The following is a 15,528-nucleotide window of genomic DNA, read 5'->3' as shown; positions in this document are numbered from 1 at the left end:
TTAGCAAAAGAGCTAATATACTAACCATTAACAGTAATCCACTTGAAAGAGTTTCAGGTTTTACACTAAGAGCATTTGATACTTTAATCCCATTACTTTCCCATTACAACACTAAAATAGTGATTGAATCCTGTTCCCTTCAAAATTTAGAATGAAACTGTCTGCGATTGATCAGGAAGCGAGCAGTGATATTCAGATCTGTCATAATCTTATAAAACAGTAAGATTACAATAACCAGTTGGTGATACCTGTGCTGCTTGCTGCAGTTATAGACATGTGAGTTATCAGTTAGCTTCAGTAAGGTGGTTGTTAGACCACAGAACAAAGTGTTTGTCCTCAGTCTGTAGCTGCGTGGCGCTGGAGGTCTGAACTGCATTAGACAAGTAATTGGACACTCGTGGCGCATTCGGAGATGACTGTTTCAACTGCCGGTTAACATACAGTTGGGTGGAGAGATATGGACTCTTAACTGACTCTCCCTCTGCTTCATCTGTCATGTTTTCCTGCCTTTTATCTGCTCTAACCATCAGCTCTTTCCTGTTTTACACTCACCTGTGTCCTCTCCTCCTCTCTCTCCTTCTCTCGTCTTTATTAAGATGTACTTCTTACAGTTACCTGTCAATCACTTGCGTGCACCTCTCCCCACGCCTCCGCCCTCGCAGCTCCATCTCCTCGAGGCCCCGAGTGTAGTACATTAACAGCTTTCATTTAGTTTAGTGTGTCTGCAGTCAGATCCCATAGGCCCAGAGTTAGCTGCTGTTTTATTTATACTGTTTGTATTTTGACAGTTGTTTTAGTAAACTTCGCCAGTACACTTATTCACAGAGGAGTGGCTTGATTCTCCATCGGAGTAACAAAGTTTGTTTTCCCCACATTCATTCAGTCTGGGCTGTCAGTTAGTCATGGAGATGCATCTCCTGCTGTTAAAAACAGGGAGGGGAGAAAGTGGAAAAACTAATAAAACATTAAATCAATAAACATACATATGTCCCCTGGTGGGTCAAAAGTAAGTCGTAGTATTGTAATGGATTATTATAGCGATTGTGGAATTAAAATTGGGACAGTGACCAGACCCCGAGTCTGCGTTGTTGTATAAGTAGGAGAAGTTTGTGGAGGTGCGAATATGTGAAGTGGAAGATTAAATACATGCGGCCGCGCTCTCATTCGGTTTATCACGCTCACGCACACTCAGGCACACACCAGCTCACATCTTAATTACTGAGGCTTGATGGGTACTTAACCTTGCCCCTTGCTGCTTATGCTAATGCAGAGAGGTCAGGAGTGTGCTGATTGGCTGGCTCGCTGTCAACTCAGCCAGAAAACTGTCGGGAGTGCAGATGAGAGGATGAGGGGAGACTGAGGAGCAAGGGCAGGGGAAAAAGGATGGACAAAGTAGGGATGCGATGAAAACAAATCACTTAAGCTAGATCCAGTTTGAATGCGCTGTTTTTCTTCTCAAGCAACAAAAAAATGTTCAGTTGAATTAAGATGAGCAAAATCCAAAGAGTTGGTGTTTTAACACATTTTAGAAATAGGTCAGTGCAGTAAGAAGCGCAGAGAGTTAATCACAATGCAGATATGTACATCTCACACAACCTCACTGCTCTTACAAGGATGACCTCATCCTTTAAGCAACATGTTTGTTATGGAGCATATGGCTAGCTCTGTGTGTGTGTGTGTGTGTGTGTGTGTGTGTGTGTGTGTGTGTGTGTGTGTGTGTGTGTGTGTAAAATGAGCTCATCGTCTTCCCCCCATGTAGTTATCTGTATAGTGCTGAGAGTGTTAAGCAGCAGGGAGAGTCATTGAGAGGACACACACACACACACACACACACACACACACACACACACACACACACACACACAGTTCACAGCTGCTAGCCTGTTTTGGATGTTCACGACACAAAAAAATGACCCAAAAAAATTGTACTTCATTAGAAGAGGTTCCAGGTCTTTGTTCCTCAAATGTTGCTTCTGCTTTCTACACAACTTAAAAGGGCATATTGGATGTTTCTCTTGGAGTTAGGGGGTTATCATTTATAGTAACCTAATTACCTTTACTGGAAACGCCGGCCACCATGAGCACAGTGGCAAAATTCATCAGGACCAGTGCGCCACATAAAGAATTCGACTTGTTTACCACTTAATGACAAGAGTTCAAGACAAAGGCTGAAGCTGGTCATATTTTCTAACACTGACACAGACGGCTACATTCGTGGCAGTCGTGAGAACATCAGCTGTGTGGCTCTCTCATACGATGATGTCTCTACACTTCAGTTACACTCATGTAGCTCACATGGCGCTATAGATCATAATCCACAAAGGAAAGCCCTCTCCTTCACTTCAGGTTTTGTTGTGAGAAAGTTGAAGAGGCCCTTATATAGGTCACCGAGTGTGGTACATCTCAAAGCCTAGAGTTATTTTAATGTCATACTTGCAGCAACGGGCTTCTCCAAGTCAACCTGATCAATTCAGTTGGACATTAAGTCTGGTCTAATTTGACTGATTCACTGTGTCCACTCAGCTGTTAAAAACCAGTATGTACAGCGCAGCCCTCCCTGCTATACATACATGCCACAGAGGTCATACATGTATGCATAGACTACTGTAGGCTTTTGCCATCGCCATCCGTGACCATTGGTATGTTTATGTACAGTATGTTCAGAGCACGTGGGTGTTGGGACCCTGTGTGTGGGTGCATGTGTGTGGTCTTGAGGCTATGGAGAGCAGTAAGACAGAGTTGGGGGGGGCTGTAGAGATTTAGGGCGAGGTGCCAAGGAAGCCAAGGAAACACGTGCGCACACTCACACACACACACATACACACACCTCGTCCTCTGATCTCGGGGGGCATCTGCTCTGGTCCGGGTCACTGGCAGCGAGCGCTCGGTCGGGCTCAAAAGTATCACCACGGCAACCGCATCACATAATCCCATTCCATCTCATCCTATCCATGAACTGTGCGCGACGTGATTGGCCTGTTCCCCCTGGGGCGCCGAGGCGAAGGCTCAGGCGCTGTCTGCTTACTCTCTGTGTCAGCTATGGCTCCGAGTCTGTGGGCGGGGAGCGAGTAGCACATTAAAGGAACGTTTGGTGCATTTTGGCAGGAGACGGTGTGAATTATGCAGACGCACCCCTGCTGCGTGTGTGTGTGTGTGTGTGCGTGTGCGAGTCTGTGTGTGCAGTGATGCCAGTGTGAGTCCTCCATGAAGAACGCTGTGGGGACAACAAGTTACTCAAAGCAGATATTATCCTTTTTTCGTCTTCTGCTCGCTCTCTCTTCACAATGTTTATGTCTATTTACCTTTTATTATTTAGTAGCATCAGGATGTTCAAGTGCTTCATCCCTCCCTGCCTCTGTCTGTGTTCAAGGTCTGTTGACACCACAAGAGACAGCCACAGCGGCGTGTATATTATTTTTTCCCGTCTTAAAGGTAAAAGGTCAGCGGATTAAACCTGTGAATTTACATGCGGAGTAAAAATGTGCATTTCTTAAGATCAATAGAAGTGTTCTTTCTCTGAATGCTCAGTTTTGTCTGTGGTGAGGCGTCACATCCAGCAAGCTTTCTTCTTGCTTCATGTTTCATCTTTTTTGGCATCTCAAGTAATTTGCCGTTACCTGCACAACACTTGTATGCCAATAAAGAGCTGGATTGAGAAGTGAAGATGAGAAGAGTCACTGAAATAATCCTGAATAACACGAGCAGCTCTGAATAATCAAAATAAACATAACGACGCTCTCATTTCCACCTTCATCTCCCTTCCCTTCATTCCTCCACTCATCTCTTACCAACTCGAGCTTTCCTCTGTCGCTCCCTCCCTCATTCACATGACAGTGTAATCTGCCTTTGAATTGAGTTGTCTACCTCCACCTTTCTCTCTTTCTCCACACACACACACACACACACACACACACACACACACACACACACACCTCCTCCACCTCTCCCTCTCTTTGTTTTGCTGAAGAATACAAACATTGTCTGAATTAAAACACAACTGACAGTTTGCATCCAGTTTCATTGCTCCTCCTCTGTCCTCCACCCACGATTCCTCCCTCACTTCCATCCCTCCCTCCCTCTCTTGCTCCAGCTGTCAGGAGGCTTCATTATTAAAGATTCATGCTGGAGTCTGGGCAGCTCTTCCAAAAGCTTTTGTCAGACAGACCGAGTGTCTCAAATCTCACTGTCACTAACTGGAGGTGACATAAAGACTCACAAAGATCCACACGAGCACACACACACACACCCATCACCACACACACACACACACACACACACACACACACACATTTACTATCTCTCCAGCCCTTTTTAATTCAAATCATCTTGAAAATGGGATGTGTTGTTCTGCTTTTAATTTCTAAGTCATTGTGAAATCCCTTAGCAGTGTTTGCTCTCTTGCCTTGACTGCTTCACGTTGTGCCTAAACGTTCATGAACGCTGTAAATACTCAACCATCATTTTATAAATCACATTTATAAGTAAATGTTTTCAAAGTTAGGAATATGCTTAAATTTGAATATACTATAATATACAAATGCTTGATTTTCAATGTAGTACAGGGTCTCATTTGTACAATTCATTCCATATTCAAATCTTTCATATGTCATTTGCTGTTGTCTCTTGGCCTTGAAATTAGCAAGCATTAAGTAATGCCTGATCAAATGATCAAAACGTTCAGTCATAGTTAATATGAACAGCTGGTAAAATAAACAAAGTGACAATATGCACCGATTGCTGTGGATATAAAAGAACTGAAGAAACTGCAGAGAAGTTTGGGCTGATGGCCTCGTGTGCTGATCAAAGCAACCACAAATCATAACACTGTGATGAGAAAGTCAACCATTTATATAAATGAGATCAGTGCGCAAGTAATCTGTGTTGTACACCATAAAAGAATGAAGGTTTTTCATCTTAATCCAAACATTAGAAAGTCCTGGAATACCAATGTTTGATATATCCAACGTTCCAAACCAAATGTGCACCGTGGGAATTACCTTGAGTAATTTCTGCATTTCATTTCAGGGGGGAATAGCTTGCATGCTGCCGCCAGGGAAAAGAAAACAAACAGTCCTTGGAAACTTTGGAAGCTTTCACAGACAGATAACATGGTGTCCCTTTGTCACGCAGACCCATCACTAGCATAGAAGTATCAGCTGCTTGATGTGCAACCAAGTGGCCCTGTGCTTTGTGACTCTTGATACATGCAATAGCAAATCCAGTAGATTAAAACATTTTGGCTAGAATTATGCGGGTAGTACAGAAATGGCTATTATCTACTAATGTTAATCTTCTCTTCTGTCTTTTTCTTTGCCTTTGTTTGTACAGAAAAGCCCAGGACCAGCAGAAAAAGGTAGTCGTAGCAGGTTGTGTTCCCCAGGCCCAGCCACGGATGGACTACCTGAAAGGACTCAGCATCATTGGGGTATGTATATGCGTGTGCACTTTGACTAACTTATGTGAATGTGCTTAATATATGGGCGTTGACAACCTTTGAGGAGTACGGACAGACACACGAACACACAGACACACGCAGATACGGACGGTTTGACCCGTCATTCACCTGGCTGCCAACCCGCTGTGTCTGTTCTATTGTGGCCTCCCTGCTGCTTGGTAGATCAATAGACCTCCCCAGGAGACAAGACTAAGACTAAGATGAACATGGTGGGAAGTAGAAAAGGCGGAAGACTGCTCTATGATGGAAGGAGGGAGAAGAGTGTGTGGAATGGGAAGGCGGCGAGGAAGAGCCTGACATAGTTGAAAAAGAAGAAAAGAAGTGTAGCACATTTGAAAGATAAGGGCCAGAGGACAGAGGTGTGAAAAGGAGTGGAAAAACAACATGACAGTGATAGAAATACCACTGAAGGACCTTGATCATCGTTCTTAAGGACTGAAAAGAGTTGAGACACCAAAATTAAGTCAAATCATTAAACCTCAGTGCTTCATGTAAATGTTGCTTGAAAGACAACTGATAAGACTGAATTTTAATATTTCACAGGCAATGGCCAATTTTGAGCCAATGCATCCTCATGACTTTGAGCCTTCACTGTAAAACCTTTTCTTTGAAGGTGGCATTGGATAGTCTGTCCCTTTAGTAGTTCTGTCGTATTCAGACAGTGAAGTGAGAGAAGAGATGGTCACAGATAACAGAGAGCCAACAGACAACACAAAAAGTGCTGCAGCAAGAAGGGAAAATTCCCTCATCAGGGGAGTCCTAGAAATACGAATATCTAATGATGGGGGGCATCCTTTAAAGTAAATTTGTTAGAGCCATTTGCCTTGCAGTGTCATGCAAGTGATTTCGGTTGTTTTGGTTTGCAGTCCCAAAGCCATGATTGTTCCACTCATAACCCTGTGGTGCAAGTATGACTGGACTGTATGGCAAACTGTGATATGGAACAATGACTTCATTTCTGTTTGGTTTCACCTCAGTAATCACAGGAGGAAACTAAAAAGACGTGTCAAGGTTACCACATTAACAGCTCAATGACTATTACTCATTAAAACATTGATGATGTTTGTAATTACAGAGGCAGAGAATTAGTGATTTGCTATCTGCCTCCGCTTTCCAGGACCCTGAAAAATAATCTCCAGTCAAATACTTGCGTATTAAAACTGAAGGGTCTTGCTCAGGGTGAACGTGAAGTTATTTTTGTATTATTGTTGGCTCAGTCTTGCAAGTAATAATGTTAGCAAAATTACCTCAGACAATCCAACATAAATAAGTAATATGAAGTTGTTAAAACCTTGTAGTTGAGTCATGTGTAGCACGAGCATGTCTGTATCACGCATAGAAATGAAGACGTTCCTTCGATGTTTAGGGGAGCTGAATAATTCCAGCGTGTCTAAGAAAGCACACAGTCGGTCCATTAAAAGTATAATATGCATGCATTCTTTTGTTCACCACACCACAGAAGACCTTGATCTTAATTTCATATAATTCTGAATTTATTTGCTTACATAAAAACAAACGGCCTCATTGAAGATGGGAATAAAGGAAACAGTCCGATGCCCAATGTTGATTACTGTCACGGTCGTAAAAATAATTGGGGGGGGGGGTGACGGTGTCTCAAATGTTATGTTAAATATCCTTTACCATAAATAATGTAATTCCGTGTAAGTAAACGTGCCACTGTGTAGCATAATTACATTCAAATCAAGTGGCATGTATGTATAATATAATTACATTCAGATAAACAGGTTTGTACATGTAATAGCCTTCAGGGGGAGGCAGAAACATCTGGGAAGTTTACCACTGTAGGTCCTTTCATTGTCATGAGTAGATTGGATTATGCCGTGATATGCGCGCGCACACACACACACACACACACTCATGGATGCATGCAGAAGCAGCCACACAAACTCAGACAGAGGTATAGGAGTATGCACACACTCCCCTTGTGCATCCTTGGTAGTTACAATCAGCCACACAATGACAGTGACAGTTGGTGGGTTATGCAAATTAGATGCAAATAACCAGTCGTGAATTTGTATGTAGTGATTGCACTAACGGCTAGATAAGGGCTGTAGTTAAGGAAAAAAAGTGCTTCCCGTTGAGTTCATTCAGTTTAATCGACCCGTGTGTCAGCTTTTATGTGAATTTCTGTTGTGTTTTTCTGGCTGAAGCTGCTGTGAAGTGAAAGGCTGTGTATTGTGGTTCAGGTACACAGACAGTCACGCAAGCCTACAGTGTTTCACATCTCTGAACTAGACATGTCACATCCTGTATCTGAGACACTTCACACACATCCATACACGCACGCAGTGTTGGCTGGTTAATCAGAGGATGACAGTGGGTAAACAATGCTGTAAGCATGCACGTCAGTCTTCTCAGCATACGGTGGGCATATTTTCCTTGAGTAGATCATGTCAATGTTTTGAGCCCAGTTTCTGTTCTTTTTTTAATGTTTAAGTCCACTTACTCACAAAATGATATGCACTTCACATAAGTGCTTATTTTATGTTTGTAATGTTACACGAAATGAAAGTTAAAAAAGTGACTGGGCTGCAGTGATTCCTTAAATACTGAAACGTTTTTCATTTTTATATTTTCTTTATCCATAAACTAGAAATTTCTGTCAGCCATAGGCTTTACTCAGGACAGGCCAGCTGTTGAAACATTTCTTACTGCGGGTGCTGTCTCTGCTAAGCGAGGGGTAGCCTTTGGAAATGTCTGCTCCATTTAATCATTCCACTCGTGAATGGCGAGAAAAAGATTATTTACTTTTTACTTTATTTTAACTTAGAATAACAAAATCACTCAGTCGCTTTCTGTGGAAGCCTACATCTGCTGAAATGATGCGTTTTTTTTCAATGAGTAAAGCAGCCTTTGATAAGAACCAGGATTGAAAAGTGAGATCTGAATTCACCTTGAAAACGTAAACAATACCTGACCCATACAGTGAGCAGGGACCACCCACCGCTGCTCTGAATGAACCCAGATTGCCCGGCCATTAGAAGAAAAAAGGTTTCATCTTAGTGTGTAACATGCATATAACTGCTGCCTTCAAGGCACAGTGTGCGTCTGTGTGAGTCTGTTTGAAAGCAGGGTTCCTCTGGATCTGGAGGCATTCAGAACAGGTACCAAGGGCTCAAGCACAGGCCTCCAAGAATAGAAAAAGTGAGTGAATGAGAGGTGGAATGGATGCTGAGAGGAATGAAAGGAGAAATTAAGTCAGGAGAATTATTTTTTTTTCGTGCATCGTTCACTCTCCTCCTCGGATGGTACATCTGTGAAATCTGTGCTGTTCCCTGTCGAATATTCTGCCTCTTTTAGTATCCAGTTCACCCTCCTAACAGCCTGGTCTTGCCTGTTTTTCTCTAGAACTGTTGATGTTTCTGACTTCACCAGTCTGCAAAGGAGGCAGCGAGGAGATTAACAGTGTTGCTTGACCATAATTCTGTTAATTCTGACTTTTATGATCATCTGTCTTCCACTCTGTCTCCCTCTGGACATTTCGGCCTCTGCCTTCTCTTCCATTAAAAATCCCATCGTCACACTGTGTCTCAGTCAGCACATCATACAATTGGTGTTACAGCTACATACAGTAGACACTTAGTGGCATTCAGGAAATCTATATCACTTAATCCCAGCTGGAGAAAGCTGGGTGTGATCGGATCTGTTTGGACTCGTTTGTCTGTGTGCATACTGTATTGCCTTTGTACATATTTACATGCCCACCTTGTTTAAATCTGGATCAGTGTGTGTGTTTGCGGGTCGTCAATATCAGGCGTTTGTTTGACTGCGTGGACATGGTTTGTCAGCATCGATAAACTTTTCCCATGTGTGTCTGTCTGCATTCCAGGTCCAACAGATTGATCGAGTGGTGGAAGTAGTGGACGAGGCGGTTAAAGGTATTTTAACACACACCCACACAAAGAGAATAAGCAGTGATGCATTGACCAGCGAATGGATGAGTGAATGAATGGATGAGAGTCATTTTTTGAATAGGAAATGAAGTTTTTTTAGCTTCAGCTCTGTGTCTGAATGATTTTCAGTAAAGTATGTCCACTTATTGACAGAATACAAGCACTGAGAATGACTTAACTGTCAAGAGTAAGAATATATCACTTTGAGTATGTAATCAAATAATAATGGCTTTGAATTCATCTGTCTGCTCTCTCACAATGAACGTTTTAAAACATGTGGTTCTGAGAAAATATTGTTAATAATAAAGTACTGGCTCGACTGTATGGGTATCAAAAAAAAATCAGTATTGTTCTGGTCCACAGGAGTATGAGTGGCTTGATTTACTGCTTTGAAGGATTGAAAAGCGCATACAAACTTGTTTTTGGCATCATTGCTCAGTAAGATTTAATGGTTTAGATTGACGTTTCGTAGTCAAAGCCAGGTGATCAGTGTTACTCTCAGATCCCGCCTGTCTTGCTGTCTGAGTAGCTTGTTAAGTGGTCTTCTCTGTCTTGAGAAGCTCACTGACAGCGAGACAGACGCACATGGCAGTGATTAGGTCATCCATTTAAACTGTTAGTGAACCACCGCACTTAACTGTTTAATGAAGGTCAGGCAGAGTTTACAGCGTAAGAGTGTCCAGTCAAGCTGTCATACACCCCCAGCTGTTCTCTAATAAAGAACAGATTGAGTTTACACTGTGTGTGTGTGTGTGTGTGTGTGTGTGTGTGTGTGTGTGTGTGTGTGTGTGTGTGTGTGTGTGTGTGTGTGTGTGTGTGTGTGTGAGAGAGAGAGAGAGAGAGAGAGTGAGTGAGTGCGTGCATGAGTGACTAGTTTGCACTGCAGGCCTCACTCTAATGAAGGACAGCTGAAGTGAGGCTTAATTTTACAATGTGTCATCAACCCTAAATCGTCTGGCTACACACGCACACGCACACACACACTCACACTCACACACTGACTGTTATTATCCCTTTCTTCTCTATGATTTGCTCATTCTTTCCCTTTTCTTCCCTCTCCTCCTTCGTCCCGTTCCTCAGCATCTTTTGATCTCCTTCCCTCCTCTCTCCCACCTCCCTCTGCCTTCTCACTGCCCCGTTCCATCCCTTCTGCCCTCTTTGCCTCCCTTTTCCCTCCCTCTTTCACCCCCTCCATAGAAACTAATTTCCCCAGTATCATTACAGTTCTTTATGACCTCGTATAAACCGAGAGCTGTTATTTTAGCTCGGAGGCCTGGGCATAAACCTTTAAGCTAAGGGATTTACCTTTGGTAATGGCTACTAAAATACTTACTTCAATGAACTGCTAATAGACGCAGTTCTTCCCTCCACCAAAATTGCTTGCAGGTCTGTTTTCCACATGACAAGAGTACTGGTATGTTTTTTATGAACTTAGATCTTGAGGTGTGAGACGTTTTATTCAGTTTGGATCCAGACTCAAAAAGAACTAATCAACGGTCTTTCTGAAAGGATGCTTCACGATTGTAAAACCGCTTGTAATTAAAGTACATCTACCTAACATAAAGCTCAAGTTACTACCTGCTGTAAACGGCGGGGCATTTTTATCTTTTCAATATCTCCATTTGGGTTGCTGAGCATGCACTCAACATTTACACAGTCATCCAGGTTACAGCTACTGCCCAGATTGCGGTACTTGACATTGTGCAGCGTCAGTGATTTGGTGGCCAGTGTTGTTACTGTGGTCACAAGCCTGCTTATCCAAATCAGTTATTTCATTTAATTTATTTATTTTTTAGCTGTACCAGATGTTGATTCCCCTGCTAACAACAAACACAGCTCTGGATTTATCTCGTATTCCAAGCCCACTGGCAGATCCATAAAAAAAATAATTAATGACACCCATGGATACACATTTTTGCAAGGGCATCTAACCAGATTTTATGTCTCTTAGTGATGCTCAGCAAACAAAAACACAAGAACAATTGGTTTTTTGAAGACTAAAATACAGACAATGTATACAGAAGCCCACACAAATATATTTTATTCATGTTTTCAGTCCTAAAGGAACACACTTCCACTGAAGTCTGATCTTTACACCATTAATAAATAACTGCTGTACCTCTTTCTTTATTGGGATGTTTTGATGTCTTCATTTCTTTATTTACCTCCCAATATTGATCTCTCACTGAGAAGATAACCTTGGATGATACCATCTCACCTGATATTGTTTTGTCTTTTAGAAACAGTTCAGATTTAGTGTGCGTGTGTGACATAGAAACAGAGGTCAGAAAAGGCATGCTAATGTATCGACTTAGCTGCAGATCAGAGGCTATGTGGCATCCACATTACCTCATGATCCTTATTTCACCAGTATAAAAAAGTGTTTGTGTGTATCTGTGCTGAAACAATAAAGCAGTTTAAAGATGTGGCTGAATACAGAGAGGCAGTTAGACAGGAGGAGAGGGACATGAAGAGCAGCTACAAAGAGACAAGTTGATGCATTCATATATATTTTGAGTCATCTGACGGTATTCTGATGTTTTTTTAATACTCTGACCTCCCATCTGGAAGTGACAAAAGCAAGCTCTGTGGAGGAGCTCGTCAAAGTCAGGCATCAAAGCTTCACGTAGGGCTTTTTAAAAGAAGTCCTCTTTTGAAATGTTTGCATCAAGGCGCCCAGCGTAGAAAGGCTAAGTAATATATATCTGAGGCATCTCCCATCAAAACTGACTGACTGACTTCTGGAAAGAAAATTAACTGCTTTTTTGTTGCACATGTCTAAATACCTGTTATATCAAGAGGATAAATGACAGGCATTGCATCCCGCCTGTCCTCCTCATCTGCCACCTTTGTCCCTCTGTTCCGATGTGCCCCCATCCCCCGACCCTGCCTGCTGCTTTACAATCAAACCAGGGAGCACAACAAGACCCACCACTTATGAGACATCAGACACAGGTCAACGGGTCAATCTTTTAGCTCCCTACCTCTCTGATGCAACCATCCATCTGGCTATCCTGTACATCTTTCATCCGTGATGCTTTTTCTTTTTTAGCATCACCCAACCATCCATCCATCCAGCGACCTTTCCATCCATGTACCCTTGCCTTCCCTCCCTCCTTTCCCCTAGCATGTTATAATGGGCCATTATGAGTGGATGGAAGGATTTATGTCGGTTTGTATTTATGAAAGCGAGAAAAGAACAAAGGAGAGAGGCAAAGGAAAGAACACAGGAGGCAAAGGAGGAGGGCAGACAGTAACTAGAAAATGTGCTATAGGGTGGTGTGTGTGTGTCTGTCTATGCTGGGTTGCCCATCACAGCAGTTGGCCTCTCTAAACTCTGTAATTGAGATGACAAATAGTGCAGCATTCTTCGGTTTTCTTCAGCAACTCAAGTTAGCCATTTTATCTCTTGCTTCCCATTCATGGTCCCCTAGGCCCTGAAATTGAATTTGGCTTTGGGCGCACTCCTGGAGTGATTCCATGCTGGTAGTGAGATTATTTCTTGAGTCGTTGGTGGCAGTCATATTGACAGGGGTCCAGTGTAGTTTTAGAGAAAAAAAAAAAAAAAAGGAAAAAAGAATATGCGGGGAATGACAGTTTCCAAGTTTTATACAAAGGGACATCTCATAATGGAAAAACATCTGGAAATCCAACATCACTATGGTAATTGCTTCCTCCTGACAAGTCTGTGCATGCAATTAGGTATTGGTAACTTTATTTTCCCACAGCTAAAGCCATCAGAAAGAAATGTGTAATGTCAACTATCTGGAAAAAATTGGAATTTGAAACAGAATTTACGGCAATCCTTCACCAGTAGGCCTGAGCTCAAGCTAAGTTAGTGTCATGCCTTTTATTTAGTGAAGCTGCACATCTCCCAAACGTGAGCTCCAAAGTCCATTTTAAGAACCTCAACACGCAAGCCGTGACGGTGAGGCTTGTTCTGCGATAGCCTGCCCACTGTGTTTTTCCTTTTTATTAAGTGTGATGCTTGTTAGATTGTGTCATTCGTTATTTGCTGCATTTGTTACCTCTCACAGTAGACAGGTTAGGTTCACATGCCCTGCGAAATTATTGAATTTAGTGATGAAATTGACCACTTCACGGTTTGCTTTCATTTGTGTAAAATGATCAGTTTCATCAAGGTAGAAACAAAAGGCAACTCATTTGGAACGCTTTTAAAAAGGACATACAGTTGAATGAGTTTCAGCTTAAGGCCTTGGAGCACTTCCTCATCTGGCGTACACATTTTAGCCATCGTCGTTGGCATTTCCTTAACTTTCTTCTCTCTCTTGTAGTGCATTTGCTGAATGAGCTTCTGAGCCAATGTTTAAAGCAGCTGTTGAGGAGTAGGTGGAACCGTGAAGCTGTTAAAGAAAGTATATATGAATGGATGAATCCATTGATCGGTCACCAGATGGAGCGACGGCCGTGGAGGGAAGAACGTTTGAGCGCGCATGAATTTTAAATCCACGTTTCATGACCAGAGCTGGCCACGCAGGCAGACAGCTCGAAGAAAGGCTGGCCCAGCGTGCTTCCAGTCCCAGCTGTTTTCCACGAGGGAAGTTTTCTAATTTCCTTGCTTGTACGGGGATATTACGACCAGTCACGCCTCACCGATTGGCTCTTTGTCCTCCTCTGGGGCAGATTGTCATTTTTATCTACCAATTGATAGCCATGCTTCCTGCCCTGAGCACACCCTCCCAGGAGACCCATGTAAAGCGGATGAAAACAGGAAGACAATTCCATCCCTCAGCGCCTCCATCTCACACACCTTCTAGCTGGTAGATGGTTGGAGAGCACTGCATCCTATTTCCGCACACCAAAGGCTAGACATCACTCGCTATTAGCTATTAGACTCAGCTGTGGATTTTCTTCTGTAACACACTGATATCTATTTGGTCGATAGCACTTCTGAAAGGATCTGAGTGAAATAGTCCTCTTTATTTTGAAGATTGTCTTTTTCCTGCCCGTCATTGTTTCCACCTGTATTAACTATCTTGGTAACATCGTTGCCGTTTACTTCAGCAAGAATATCACATTCTTTCCCTCTTTGTGCGTTCACATTCATTCGTAATTGATTTAAAGTGCTCTCGATGCCAGAGGTTGGCCAATTATGCCATTTCCTGCACAGTTAGGCCTGTTAATTTCTCTCTTTTTTGACCATACCTTCACCACGCTGTGCCTGCTCTGATATGTTGGTCTGCCCATTCCTGTGTCCTGCTCACACCAGCATCAGACTGAATAGATGAGAGAAGTGTAATGAAGGCTTTTATTTGGAGGTGGATAAACCTTTCGAAAGCTCTCTCTCTGTTTGATACTGGGTTTGTGGGTGAAAGGTTGTATGTAAATGCATTTGGGTATGTGAGTGTGTGTTTGTATTGTATGTCTGAGTGAGACTAAAGGGAGAGGAAGTGATCCAACCATCTAAACAGTCAACCTTTTCTCTCTTTTGTCTGTCATGTCTGTCTTCTTTTATTTTTACGCCAATGAACAATGTGAATAATTTCCTTTAGCTGTGTGGTTTGAGTAGGAGAACTCAGGTTTTTGCAAATTAATCAGGGCAACTAATATATCTAACTACTCATTTTTGAATGAATACATTTAATGCTGGTGTGTCTCATCTGCAAAATAAACAATAGTGGAGTTTTGTTTGTCGTTCTCAGGCCACTCCGTTCGTCTGTTGGGTCAGAAGAAAGATGGAGGTCGGCGGCTCGGCGGAGCCAGACTGGACTTACCCAAGATCAGGAAGAACCCTCTCATTGAAATCATCTCCATTAACACTGGGTAGGATGCAGACACACAAACAGAGAACAAGACTCATAAAATATTCAGCTTTAACTGTGAATTCATTTTCACTGCTTCCCTGCTATTCGGTTTATGGTGTGTGTGTGTGTGTGTGCGCGTGCATGCGTACTTTCCTTCTCTTTGCACATCCACTTAAACAGAACCCCTCTGTGCTTCTGGTTTTATCAATTTCACATGGTTTGCTTGGGGTGTGTGTGGGTGTGTGTGTGTGTGTGTGTGTGTGTGTGTGTGTGTGTGTGTGTGTGTGTGTAGTAGGGTGTTTGAATGTGCGTGTGCATATAGTGCTATTTGTTCCTCACATGTAAATGGAATAGAAACTCAACAGGTGTCTTGCCTTTTGTCCTTGACATCTAA

General features: G+C 42.6%; 1 protein-coding gene across 1 annotated transcript in view; it reads left to right on the top strand.

Moving 5' to 3' along the window:
- cdkal1 (CDK5 regulatory subunit associated protein 1-like 1) overlaps positions 1 to 15,528 on the top strand; it is a 218,201-nt gene that overhangs the window by 57,303 nt on the left and 145,370 nt on the right. The window contains exons 5-7 of the mRNA XM_076738158.1: positions 5,329 to 5,425; positions 9,306 to 9,354; positions 15,033 to 15,153. Coding sequence (XP_076594273.1) covers positions 5,329 to 5,425; positions 9,306 to 9,354; positions 15,033 to 15,153 — 267 coding nt within the window. The remainder of the gene's footprint in view (positions 1 to 5,328; positions 5,426 to 9,305; positions 9,355 to 15,032; positions 15,154 to 15,528) is intronic.

The sequence above is a fragment of the Chaetodon auriga genome, chromosome 8, assembly GCF_051107435.1.
Source record: "Chaetodon auriga isolate fChaAug3 chromosome 8, fChaAug3.hap1, whole genome shotgun sequence".
Lineage (NCBI taxonomy): Eukaryota > Metazoa > Chordata > Actinopteri > Chaetodontiformes > Chaetodontidae > Chaetodon > Chaetodon auriga.
Note: the sequence above shows the minus strand (reverse complement) of the source record. Positions and strands in the feature narration are given on the sequence as shown.